At 36.8% G+C, this 13,931-nt stretch overlaps 1 protein-coding gene across 3 annotated transcripts in view; it reads right to left on the bottom strand.

Moving 5' to 3' along the window:
* Positions 1-13,931, bottom strand: part of LOC126266638 (serine/threonine-protein kinase Warts-like) — a 198,482-nt gene that overhangs the window by 77,643 nt on the left and 106,908 nt on the right. For all 3 annotated transcript variants that reach the window (XM_049971047.1, XM_049971031.1, XM_049971040.1), the window contains exon 3: positions 7,740-7,857. In XM_049971047.1, coding sequence (XP_049827004.1) covers positions 7,740-7,857 — 118 coding nt within the window. The remainder of the gene's footprint in view (positions 1-7,739; positions 7,858-13,931) is intronic.

Raw genomic sequence — 13,931 nt, 5'->3', positions numbered from 1 at the left:
CAATCAATTATTGACAAAATTATTTAATTGGACAGATAAAAAATCTACTTACCAAGTGGCGGCATAACACACAAAGACTGTTGTAATTGGCAAGCTTTTGGAGCCAATGGCTCCTTCTTCAGGGAGAAGGGTTGAAGGGGAAGAAAGAGTGGTAAAGGAAAAGAGCTGGAGATGTTGAGGAAAAGGGGCAGATTTCTGGAAAGTCAGGCAGAACCATGGCTCAGAGGAGACTTACCATTCGGGACGAGAAGGAGACAGATTGTTGGGAACTGCATCAGATGAGATTTGAAAACCTGAGAGCTTAAAGGTGGAAAACAGGGTAATATACAGACAGAGATTACTGCTTAAACATCATGCAAGACTTAAGAAGAAAGAAAACCTATGTGCATTGCACAGTGATGGGAGGGGGGGGGGGGGATGAAAAATATATGGATAAGACAATGAAAGATGTAGAAAACTGTAACTACTCTTTGCTTCACTCCATTTTAGTTTCCTAAATGTTTCATTGTCTTACCTGTCCATTTTTCACCGCACCCTCCCTCCTCTGTTACGTACAATGCACTTAGCTTTTCACTCTTATTAACTCACGCATGATGTTTAAGCAGTAATCTCTGTCTGCGTATTACCCTGTCTTCCACCTGTAAGCTCTCAGGTTTTCAAATCTCATCTGATGCAGTTCACAACAATCTGTCTTTCCTTCTCATCCCGTATGGTAAGTCTCCTCTGAGCCATGGTTCTGTGTGACTTTCCAGAAATCTGCCCGTTTTTCTGTGGTGTCAGTTCTTTCACATTTTGTGTGGTCTTTCTATGAAATTCTTGCCATGTGTTTGCATGTTGTTTTCCCATTCCTGCTTTATGTTGGATTCTATGATCTTTTCCATGTCAAGCTTCTATATGTGTGTTTTTCTGATGTATATTCTTTGGTGAATAATTTGATTTTGACTCAAGTTAGGTAGTGGTCTGAATAAACATTCACACCTATATGAACTTGCATGTCATGGAGCTTGTGATGAAGCAAGCTGAGATAAGTTGACTTCCCCTCTTGTTTTGGCATTTGCCTCCTTAAATTCATTTTTTCACTTTTAACTAATTAACATTAACATACATGAGTATAATCTGCATTTTCATAAAAGAGAAAGGTTGGCTCTCAGTTTTAAAGAAGATGTCACCAGATCTAATTTTATTCTTAGTTTTATGTATGTAATTGATTTTCTAATTTATTTCAACTATTCCTAGTTAGTATCTTTTGTTATATGATGAAATTAGTAATTGTTTAATAACTTAAATTCTATTGTTGACATATAAACAAATATAAGTTCTGTAATAATTGTAAACATTTGGAAGACGAAATTTGAGCATTCTTTACGTATTTATTTGGTTCTTTTCGAAAACATGTTAGCAAAGCCAACCCTCAATTAATTCCAAAGTAATTAACAGCTTTGTCCAAAGTATTGTTTGCATACTTATATTTGTTAATTTCATGATTTAAACAAATAATTTGGCCTAACTCTTGCAGTAGAAGAAACTGTTAAAAAGATGTAATTTTTCAATGTAATCAGTTAATTTAATGAGTTAAGTTTTAATTGTAATTTCTGTAAATCTAACATTGAACAATGTGTAGTTTAAGTACCGATTATTGCGATGATATATGAGGACCCAATATTTGGTCACAAGACAGTCCGTCCATGGCCGAATTTCAGATGAGGAACCTGTGTTGGTTAGAACAACAACAATGCACCAACTTAACAGGGAAACAAGTGTTGCACCAACAGGCAATGTTTTAAAGCCATGACAGTGTCTGTTCCTTACGTACCTGATTATTCTTCAAGAACTGTGAATTCTGTGGTTATGATTTTACTGCTCATTGATGTTCAACAAGTTTGCCTGCAAACTATTAATGAGGCTTATCAAAGATTAAACAATAGTGCACTGGCCATATATAACTGTGTAATATTGGGGGTTGTGAAAAGTGAAAGTTAAAGACAGTGAAACACCACTGTGCCTCTGTCAGTTACATCATTTAAAGAAATCTGTGTTGTACTTCCACAACCCATTTTTCAGCCAGTGCAGCAACGCAGTACGTCGACACTGAGGACAACAATCAAAGAAATAAATAAAGCAGGCAGAACCGCTACAAGCTTCTTCTGGGCTGGGTAGGAAATCACTACGGTCTATTTGGAATTCTCACCTTTATTGTGATTTCTGTTTTCTTGTTTCATAGAGATTTCCTGAGAGATGTTAATACAATCTTCAAGCTGTTCATGAGCTTAGTCTGATGAGTCTCGTGCCATTTTTGTTTCTATATTTGTGCATGGGGAACATTCCCAAAGTTCTATGGTGATATTTTTCTCTGCTGATTTGTGTGTTTGAATCACACAGCAAAATTTTTATGTTATCTTTGGGGATCTTGGCCATTGCTGTCTCTAATGTTGCACAGAATTTATCTATTGATTTTGGGACATCTTTGTTATCTCCATTTGTGGAGGTATGTATGTTGATCATGGTGTATTTCTTGTTTGCACACTGTAGGTGCATTGTCCTCAGCCTGTTGATTAAGGGAGTGACTTTTGTAACTGGATTGATTATCTTCTTGTGTCATTAAGGCCATGCCCAGAAGTGGGACACCCCTGGCAACTCGTTTTACTGTCTCTCTATTGAAAATATGGTAATTTTCATAATCCATTGTGTCTTCGTCTGTTATGCATGTTCCTTGCAGGGCAAGTATCACTATCTCTAGTTTACCAAACTCCAACATTAGGTTGTGCAGTTGTCCTGGTTGGATCAGTGTGTTTATGTTGAGAAATATAGATGTTTGTATGGAACTTTGCCAGAAAACTCCAACTTTCTCTGTAATCATGTAAGTTCTAGTCCCCAAAAATCAGAGTTCTTGACTGCCAGTTGTTGATGGGTGTACTGGTTACCTCCTGGAATATTACTATTAGTCCTTGCATAAATTATTATTATTATTATTATTATTATTATTATTATTATTATTTTATATCTATTATATGAATATTTAGATTCAAGGATTGACAAGTTTCATAAGCTACTTGGCAAATAGCCATGTTCAATGTACAGTTGCATCGCACTTAGTAATGGTCTGTAAACAGGAATCTGTGTTCATAGATGTTGGTGAGTATTTCTACTGAAAAATACTAACATGATCAAGTAGTTATTAAATTACCAATAGAAGATAAACAGCAGCTATTTAACATATAACATATTAACATATAACATATTAACATATCTGAGGAAACAGCGATATGTCTCCAAATTTACTTGGTTAAAGTTAGCAAGAATATCTTTAAGCAGTATAGTGACAGTTTATTGTTAACACAGTTCACTGTATAAATTTACAGGCTATACTCTTCATCTGTTTATGTACATCTTCACTCATTTGACATCCCTGAAGCTTCTCTATATTGATAGGATCTATGAAACATGATAAATGTAGGACTGCTATTCTGCAAACAATGGCAATGTACTAGTGATAAACTGTCACCTATGTCACTTGAACTACACCATCCACCTTTATATAGGATAAGAGTGAATGAAAATGTTCAGGGTACAGCAACTGTGGTCAATGCATCACAATTACAAGTATAACTTTCAGTTTAATGATTTCAGAATATAATACTTTCTCATTATTCCTGTCCACAGAGGCACAGCTGTAAATGTGTTATACTGGTAGCTATCTGAAAAAGACCTTCTTATTGTATTATGCTTCATTCTGTCACACTTGGAATAGCTCAAAACAATAGTTTCACAGCCTCATCACCAGGTGCCTCAAAAGTGACACCATTTCTCAGCTCCAGTAACAATAAGTCTGTAAAATCCTTATAGGCAAGTTACTTCAAACACGAAACTAAGTGCTTCGTGTCAAATTAATGCCATTCTAACAAATACAGCCATTTTATATTTTTTAAAAGTAGTGTTTTAAATATAAACAATGCTATCTTGTTGTATCACACATCATCAAAATTTTGACAAACTATCATACATTATAAATATATTAAATACAGATCCTCTTCAGAGGCTGTTTCTTCACAATTAATGCTCACATACAGGCAATGTACAACTGAATATAATTTTTTATCAATATCCGCAGAGTTTATGTATTATTAAGGTAATGTTAGCATCATCGAAACGGCCACCGAAGCAACTTAAGTTCTTTTACTTCTTCTCTTGTGTGGAAACATCCATGAAGCTTTCCTATAACTCATCACTTGCATGTAAGAATGCATACTGGGTGGCAAATGTACAATAAAAACAAATTGCAAAAATGATGAGGAAGGTTGAGACACACACACTTGAAAAAGAGCAGAAAAGTGCCTGAACAATTATTTGCATCAGTAATGCAGAGATGCAAGAATGCAAATTTTTATTTATGAGGTATTGATATTTTGTGTACCTAGAATATATCTACTGCCATTTAAATCACAAGTGCTGTATTGATTGTGCATCACCTCTCCCATCATCCCACCTCTCCATCACATACACACACTGTGCATATAAACTAATATTTAGCGTATGTGACTTTACTGATCACGCGTCTTAACATCTGTTGACTTTTTGATGATACGGATGAAAAAGGTAGTAATTTACAGATGCAGTGGTTTTGTAGGAGGTATGAAGTATGAGAAAGAATTTTCAGTGTATAACTGAGTTTAACATGAACATAATAAAACTGTTTGTGCAGTAATGGAGGGGACAAAGAATAAAGGAATGCCTTCGGTAGGCGGCAATTAGTGCAAGAACACTGTCTCATGTTCTTTTCCCAGCTGACCGACATTCTGTTGTAAAGTATTTTTAACTGTTTAGTTTTGACTCTCAGTATTTTCATCTCACTTACCATTTAAAATTTCCCGCTCCAAGACAGAGTTATAGTTCTCTTCACAAGCACCGTAAATCTACTCTTTCTCTCATTTCAACACTAGCCATTGATTAATTTAACTCTGGTTTGGGATGAAAACCGAGTGCGTTCCATAAGTAATGCGACCACTTTCTTTCTGAAGCAATGGTACACCACAGTGTGTTGTAACCGGCTGGGCAAAGTGGAGGGGGGTGTTAGCTTCAAAACACTCTGTCTCATTCAGCTGCAAGCTGCCGGAGAGTCAGGACATGAGTTTCTGTCAACCTCTTTTGAGTTTATGTAACACGGCACAATGGATCATTCTGTAGAGCAACAGTACACTATCAAATTTTGCATTAAACTTGGGAAGCCCACCACTGAAATGTTTCCATTACTTCACCATGCCTTTGGGACTGATTCCTTGTCCAAATCACAAGCTTTCTGATGGCACAAGTCGTTCATGGAAGACCGAGAGGAGATCACCGACGAACCTCACAGGGGACAGCCATCAACTGCACGAGTCGACGAAAATATGATGCGATTGTTTGAACTCTGACAGACAGTTGAGCCTTCAATTGATAGTACAAACTCTAAACATGTCAAAAACAAACGTTTTCACATTGTGACAGAAGATTTGAACATGAGAAAGGAGTGTGCCAAACTCGTCCCAAAAGTGTTGACCGAAAAGCACATGTGAATACTTCAGTGCCAAGAAATGTTTGAAATGTGTGAAAATGATCCTCATTTTTTAAACTCAGTTATCACTGGTGATGAGTCGTGGATTTTTGAGTACGACCCTGAGACAAAACGGCAGAGTTCAGAGTGGCACACCTCATCGTCGCCCCATCCCAAGAAGGCACGCCTGAGCATGTCCAGGATCAAAACCATGCTCATTGTCTTCTTTGATGTCAGAGGCATTGTCCACTACGGATTCGTACCTACCAGACTAGAGTAACTCGGCTTTCTACTTGTAAGTGCTCAAAAGGTTGAAGAGGAGGGTCTCGTGCTGCCGTAACGACATCAAGGACACGTGTAAAGTTCACCATGACAATGAGCCAAGTCACAGTGCCTTCATTGTCAACGACTTCCTGGCCACGACCAAGACTCCCTACAGTCCTAACCTGGCTCCCACGGAGTTGTTTTTTTTTTTTTCATCAGTTAAAAAGAGTCATGAAAGGAAAACATTGGGACATGATTGAAAGCATCCAGGCGCATGTTACATCAGCTCTAAAGGACAGTCCGGAAAAGGCATTCCCGGATGCCTTCCAGACATGGAAACACCGCCTCCAGGAGTGTATCACTGCAAGAGGGTGCTATTTTGAAAATTTTTGATTATTTGTACATATATATTCAATAAATGATTTTTTTATGAATTTAGTCGCATTACTTACGGAACACACCTTGTATAATTCAACACCACATCTTTTATTTGTGCCTTTTACTCAAGCATCACTAGCCAAAACTTCATATGAACCAGATACTTCAACTACCTATTACAAAGTATAGTGTCATCCACATATTTTCAGCTGATCCTACTGATTGTCTTCAATTTTATCAAAAAAGAGCATGAGTCATTCACGTAAAACTTGCAAATACCCAATATTTCCAAAGGCACTTTCATCTCATGGAAAACACATCATGTTTATCTGTAATAACATCAACAACTCTATTTTGTATAACAACCTACCCATGATTAAGTAAATTTTAAATCACGTTAGAATTAGTATCCCTTTTATGCTAAACTGATTGCAGCATAATCTCAGAAAATTATTCCCACATCTCCCAAACTGGTATTCCATTACCAGGCTATTCATAATAATGTTACTCCTGCTCGCTGCCCCTTGCTGCATGGGCACTCTTACGCTCTAAAAGACATAGGTGCAAGGTCTGTTTGATGGATTTGGACAGCAGATTGCATTCAGTTGTCAGCACAACATACTATTCTAATAGACAGGGCCACATACGTAAGCTCCCATGTCATTACCAAATTTTTTACAATCACGGCAAGTTTACAATGAGAAAATGACCAATCATCAATTGTCCTCCCATATAATTACTGCCATAATTTTATAAGAGGGTGTGTAGTTTAATGTAGTATGGTCAAATGTAACAGATACTTCATAAAAAGTTTCCTCCGAATCCTCCCTTAACCCCATCTCCAATGAAACAAGTTCCTCTCAATTGTATGGTTGGTACTGTAACTATGGCAAACCCTTCAAAGTCTCACAAACCTCACTGCCTCAATGTCTGTTAGGATCATCTACATAAACTTGCCCCCTTTCCAAGCCCTTCTCCCTGACTTGTTATCCAACTATTTCTTGTTCCTACCTTCTCTGCTAGCTTCACACTCCTCTCTATCTCTGATCTAATCCAGTCTATGCTTACCTCTTATTATCATCCTCATATTGTCTTCTTTGTCACTCTCCGCTTTGTTCCCCCTCCCCTTCCTGTGTATACCATGCCACTGTGTGTAACTGTACAAGTTGTTTCCCCTCCCCTTACTTTCATGTGTATACCATGCCACTGTGTGTAACTGTACAAGTTGTTCCCCCTCCCCTTACTTTCCTGTGTATACCATGCCATTGTGGGTAACTGTACAAGTTATAATTATTTCTGTTCATTTATCTCATTTTTACTGCCCTACTGTCTATCTGCACTACTTCTGAATTCATCCTACCCTACCCATGTGAGACAATAAATCATCTCAAGCCACTACATGTGGGGTGTGTGTGTGTGTGTGTGTGTGTGTGTGTGTGTGTGTGTGTGTGTGTGTGTGTGTGTAAAACTGTAATATATTTATTTTAAATGGAAAGAAAACTGTCATCAAGTGATTAAACGACAGGACATTATAAATCTATTAAATATAAAATGGAAGGGTTGGTCTTACCTGGAGAGGGCCCTTTGGTAATTCCATTGAGAGGCTCTGCATGCTGCTGCTTTGACAACAGGTCATGGGCTGCTTCTAATCTCCCCCCTGACAGTTTCAATGCCCGCAGGGATGCTTCCTACAGCAAAGAACAATTAATAGCCGTCAGTACCATATATTAAATAAAATATGTAGAAATGTATACGGAGTACTGCCAACTGCAGAAATAAATACTTATCACAATGAGACAAGTAACACAAATGCTATTTATCTCGCTTGCATAAAAAAGGAGAGAGAACGCATCTTATGTTTCAGAGGCTGAACCCTGTATGGTATTCATTTGGAATAATTTCCCAAAATTATACAACACAAAATCAAACACATGGTAACAAAATTGACTTCTGAGCAAGAGTGGGCAAGAACACATTAACTCACAACAGATCCACTTTTTAGTTAATAACACAGCAGTGCAGTACATCAGCAAAGGCAAACATTGTCCAATTGTTTATCATCTACTGCTTAAGTACCATATTATGCCATTTCTATTAATTTTCATTGGCATTATTGATAAAATACTAATTGGTAATTCATCTGGTACATTTGCTGGCTTATTATGAAGGAAAATAACACAAACAAATCACTGCTCCAGAAGAGTTGTATTTTTGTGTTGCATTATTGGAGCACTCCAAATACTGTGTGTGAATAGATCACATCACACAAGGTACTGAAATATAACATGTAGCTGGTAGACACTGTCACGTATTGGTTCCAAGAAAAAGAAATTTTTACGAGACTTATGTCAGAGAAAATAAATAGTATCCATGAGGTAGGTAAAATGCATTCATTTGATATATTTTATACGTGGGTTACCATTTTTATTTAATAAACACAATGTTTAGATGTTGTTACTGAAGCCTGTTTTTGCTATCTAACACTTATGTTTTCACCAGGATCTTGAGAGATTGAAAGGAAAACTTATCACAGGTATCACATGAATATAAATGTAGTTTTAGTAACAGAGTCAGTGGAATATAGATATCAATAAATCTGGAACACAAGCTTGTTCAAATAATTAGGCAGAATAAGAGAAAAAAAGAGACACAACTGTACGCAATAAAGAAAGATCACCATTGTTTTAATATCTTATTCTCACTACTATCATACACATTTAAAAAATAAATGAAATGACAATAACATTCTTTGATGTTTCCTGCACTGCAGCTAAAAACTCTGTTAATATGAGGATAGAAAAATTAGAGAAGACAACACACAGAAAGATGTTATCAGCTAGATACAAAAAAAAAGCATATGAGAGAATAATTTCTGACGCATTGGGGAGTACACTCACTGTCAGTAATGCCAGTGAAACGCAGATACATAGAAAAATATCAGTGTGCTGTAACAAAAATGGTCAAGGGTCACAAAAACTACCACAAAAATATTTCTCAATAATCACAGACTGCAACAAATGCAAAAAATGATTACAGTAAACCATTAGTTCACTATCTATTGGTAGTGAATATCTTAAAGTGAAAAACAAAAAAGAAAAGAAATACAAAAGTATACTAAGAAAAGAAAAGATGAAGCAATACATAATCAAGACAGTAGAAACAGAGCAAATCTTGGAGTTCAACTAGAATGCAGAAATGAAAACAATTAAGAATAATTCTAGCATTCACCTTAATCAATTTATAGTAACCACAGACTTCAAGTCTGGATAGTGGGATGAAGCTGAACTTTGCTCTTCTGAACCCAAGTCAAGTGTCTTAACTGCTGCCCCATGTTGTTCAGTGATAAGTTTCAATAATGGTTTGTTTGGCATGGTTCTAAATAATGGTTTGTTTGGCACAGTGCAATTGGAGGCATGCACTAACCTCCTTCTGATCTGCCAAAAGAGTTACTAATGAAGTTAACAGTTGGCCTACAGTTAAATCTTAAATCTGAGTCTACAGAGAATTTGGCATTTTATGCACACAAAAAGCACTGCTAGATGTGAAAATAGTGACACATTCAGGGGAAATTCTATGGTGCCCACTAAACTGAGTAAGGTATCATTTACTCATGGGTAGTGCGAAGAGAAAATGAGAAAACAGAGGTACCTCAAGAAATGCCATAAGTATAAGCACAACCCAAAAGGAAGCTAATACCATGTAACAAATGTTGCCTGCAAAATGAAACGAAATATGTAACTTCTTTTCATATTTATCATGTTGTAAATTATAACTTTGACACCACATCACATACTTGTACTTTTGCTCAATCAGTTGTGCTGTCTTAACAGAGCCGGTAATAAGAAGCATTTTAACGTCATACTTTTTACAGTTTGACTTTGCCAGAATGGATGACCTGAGTACAAACTGTGTCTTAATGGTGAAGCATGAAGGCACAACAATTAAAAAAGCAGTGAAACTGTGACTACCTCAATGCGTAATACGATTTAATATTGAAACAGGGTTGTTGTTCAATGAAGTGAATTGACAGGTAGCACCTCTGTTGTCAAGGACAATTGTGATAAGTATAAATATAAACAACACTAAAGTAGTATTTCATCAAAACTACTTTGAGTAGCTGGCAACCAGTGTGCGTATATATTCCTATTAAGGATTGTCTACTGAATTCTTAATGGTCACTTCTTGAACATTTACATCTTAATGAGTATTAAAGGAACATACCATATAGAATCCTAGTGGCCAACCCAGGTGTTCAACCCAAGTAGTTTTTTGTCTGGTAATGAAACTATCTTGACTGCTTAGTACAGAACAAATGCAGACAGGCTGCTCACTAACAACTGCCACTACCAGCATGCAAACTTATTTTGGTTGCTGAGCCTTAAATTCACTCACATCTGGGATGAAACCACTAGAAGCACAGATCTGCTGAAATGTACCCCTAGTCACCTAGTCATCTCTCACTAAACTCTATGAGTCCTGGGCAGACGAGAGAGAGAGAGAGAGAGAGAGAGAGAGAGAGAGAGAGAGAGAGAGAGAGAGAGAGAGAATTATCTGTGTGTGTGTGTGTGTGTGTGTGTGTGTGTGTGTGTGTGTGTGTGTGTGTGTGTGTAGGCACACACACACGCACACACGCACGCACGCACACAAACCAAAGGCTGGAACAATTTTAATTTTTGACTTAAGCACATGTGATCTAAGCTTTGACTGCTGCCTTCTCACAAAGTAACCTTAAATTTTCATTACCATGAAGTCATCCTTAGAGGTGTCAAAACCTAGCTAGGTAAATGTATTAAATAATTATTTGCAACTGGTTGGCTATGTTATTTCTCCACTGGCTCATATATAGTTGCTAAAAGACAGTCACATTCAAAATTGAAACACTAAAAGACTTGGTAATGATCAAATGGAAAAAAGGTTAAGCTGACTACACTTTATCACACAAAAGAGAATTTACACAGATTCCAACTTGGCACAGATACAAAACTAGAAAAAGAGAGAGAGACTCCTCAGGCAAAATTCTCATACACACCAGATTCAACTAAGCAACAAAGTATTATACAAGTAAGCAGAAATGGGGGTATTACTTAATGAAGGTAATACAACAAAAGGTAATTAAGTTTGAGGAAGGTAGCATAAAAGCAGAACTCAGATGGAGAAAAATGGGGCTTCAAGGAAACAATGATACGGGCATAATAGAACATGTTGAATTAAGAAAGACTACTTGCATACAGTTTCGAGAGAATGTAAAAACGTTTGAGGCAATCTAACAAAAAGTTTTATAAGGAAGCAACGGAAAACAAAAGTGTATGAAAGTGGGTAACTATGTTTGGTTGAGAGTACAGTAATTAACAACAAAGAAAACACTGTAAAGACATCCTAGATTTTTACATGGTTATATAGTTCACCAGATAAATTAGAAGTACAGATAGATAGTAATGAAAATAATTACATTCTAGAAGTACATATAAAGTCACCTGAGGAATGAAGAAAGGAAAGACATTTGAAGAAAATGGTGTTTTAACTGAAGTCGTAAAAACTGGTAATTAAAGTAATTAAAAGAAGGTTGCAACATTGTTGACAATGGAACAATGCTGTAACTGTTCTACTTTGCAGAAAAGAAGTCAAAAAACTATAGACCTATGAGCCTCTTCTCATTAATATATACATCACACAACAAAATTATCACAAATATGCACAGAAAAAAATACTGGATATTACTTAGGCAATCTGCAACTCCAAAATTAAATTGTGGACTGGAACCAAGAATATTAATTATCACTTTGTCTGGGACTTATAGTTACTGTGACATGATTTCAACAAAATATGTATTTACAGCTCTTGAAAAACACTGATTCAACCTACGTTTCTAAACTGAAGAACATATACAGCAATGATAAAACTTCTGTTATATCCCATAAGAACCACAGGAAATTTGTAGATGCAATGAGTCAGTCAAGGTGATTCCATACCACCAAAACTATCTGCAGCGGCCAAGAGGAAGTATTATGATCCATGAACCAGAAAACAGAAGCTGGAACATGTGTGAATCAATGTTTTATTTATAACATTGTACTCTTTGCTTGTGGCGAAAGTAAACTATTACGATGAATGGAAAAACTTGATAGACCATGTATCAAAGAATGGCTGAAACTCAGTTTAAATAATAATAGTAAAACAGTGTTTAATTGAAACTTTAAAAATAAAAAATGACGTCACAGAACCAGCAAACAAGCTTTTGTACTATGAGCACATGGCAATCTGTGTGTATAATCAGTTTTGACTTACGGAAATGATAAATGTAATTTTAATGTAAAAACCATTCAAGAACTGAGGAGTGGAAGGGTGGGTGGGGGGAGGGTGCAGCATGGATGCAGATCTATGGATCAGTTCTAGGATAAAGGTATGTCTCACATATTTTCACTCCCCCCCAATACAGGCTGTACTACAAAGGGGTTGACATTGTTTGAACTTCAATAACTTAGGCATGTTTGAGATAGCCAGTTCCAATTATGATTATATGGTGCTCTCATGACTAGTGTGTGTAGCCATTCATTTGCTTTTCTTTTGTTTATTTTCAGTTTCCAGTAACTGTATGCAAATAGCAACATGGCTGGAAACTTGTCCTTGGAGCAAAGAAAGTAGATTTGAGGTGTTATTGACGTGAAAGACGTGCACAGATGATGGCAAGCAGAGTTTCATACCATGCTACTGTCACTTGTAACAATAATAAAATTAAGTGACAAATTCGAGAAGAAAGGAAATGTGCATGATCTGAAGAAGGGGTGGTATGCGGGAAGAAATCTCCAGTACAGTGGTACAAACTTTCACAAAACCCTCAAACAAGTCCATACAGCAACCTGTGCATGAATCAGATGTACACCATATTTTAAGGCAAACAAAGCGGAGATCCTTCATTCCCAGGTTGCTTCACACAATAAACGAGGATGATCTGGATAAGTTCCTTCAATTTTGTGAACCGATTTGCAATAATGAACTGCTGATTGACGTCACTGTTTGGTCTGATGAGATAACATCTAAATAGAATGGATCGGCCAATCGCCAGAACTTTGTGTACTGTACAAGACTTAGTCCTCATGATCCAGAAGAATAAGTTGTTCACCTTCTTAGTTTATCAGTGTGTTGTGATATGTTAGTTAGACGACTTATCCCCCCCCCCCCTTTTTTAAGAAAAAGTGACAGGTGTCAGTATGAAGGTGACAGGTGTACAGCACAAACGAATTAATTAATTGTACCAGCTGTTCACTACCTGTACTGAGACTAACACTGATCTTTTCAGCAAGACAGTGCACAATCACATTACCACCACGATGTGTGGCAATTGCATTTGTTGAGAGGTGGATAGGCCAGCAGGGAAGTGTTGAGTTTCCAGCCAGATCTCTCACTGAAACACCTTTGGAGTTCTTTCTGTGGGTAATTCTGAAGGACACCATCTACATCAGAAAGTCATGTATGCTGGATGATATGGAAGAGATGACTGTGGCAACCTGTGAATCTATTCCACTGGCAACCACAACATGTGTGTCAATCTGATCCATAGCATTGCAGACACTCTACTGCTGCCAATGAAGGGCAGTTTCCATATCTTCAATATACAACATCATCAGTAATGTCATGACCATCTATGTGACTTAGTTCACGTAATGTAAACCCCTGTCTGGAACAAGCTGTATAATTTGTCATTACCTCCACATTTGATGTGTAACACATACCTATGATAATAATAATAATAATAATAATAATA

This window comes from Schistocerca gregaria, chromosome 1 (assembly GCF_023897955.1).
Source record: "Schistocerca gregaria isolate iqSchGreg1 chromosome 1, iqSchGreg1.2, whole genome shotgun sequence".
NCBI classification, from domain to species: Eukaryota; Metazoa; Arthropoda; class Insecta; order Orthoptera; family Acrididae; genus Schistocerca; species Schistocerca gregaria.
Note: the sequence above shows the minus strand (reverse complement) of the source record. Positions and strands in the feature narration are given on the sequence as shown.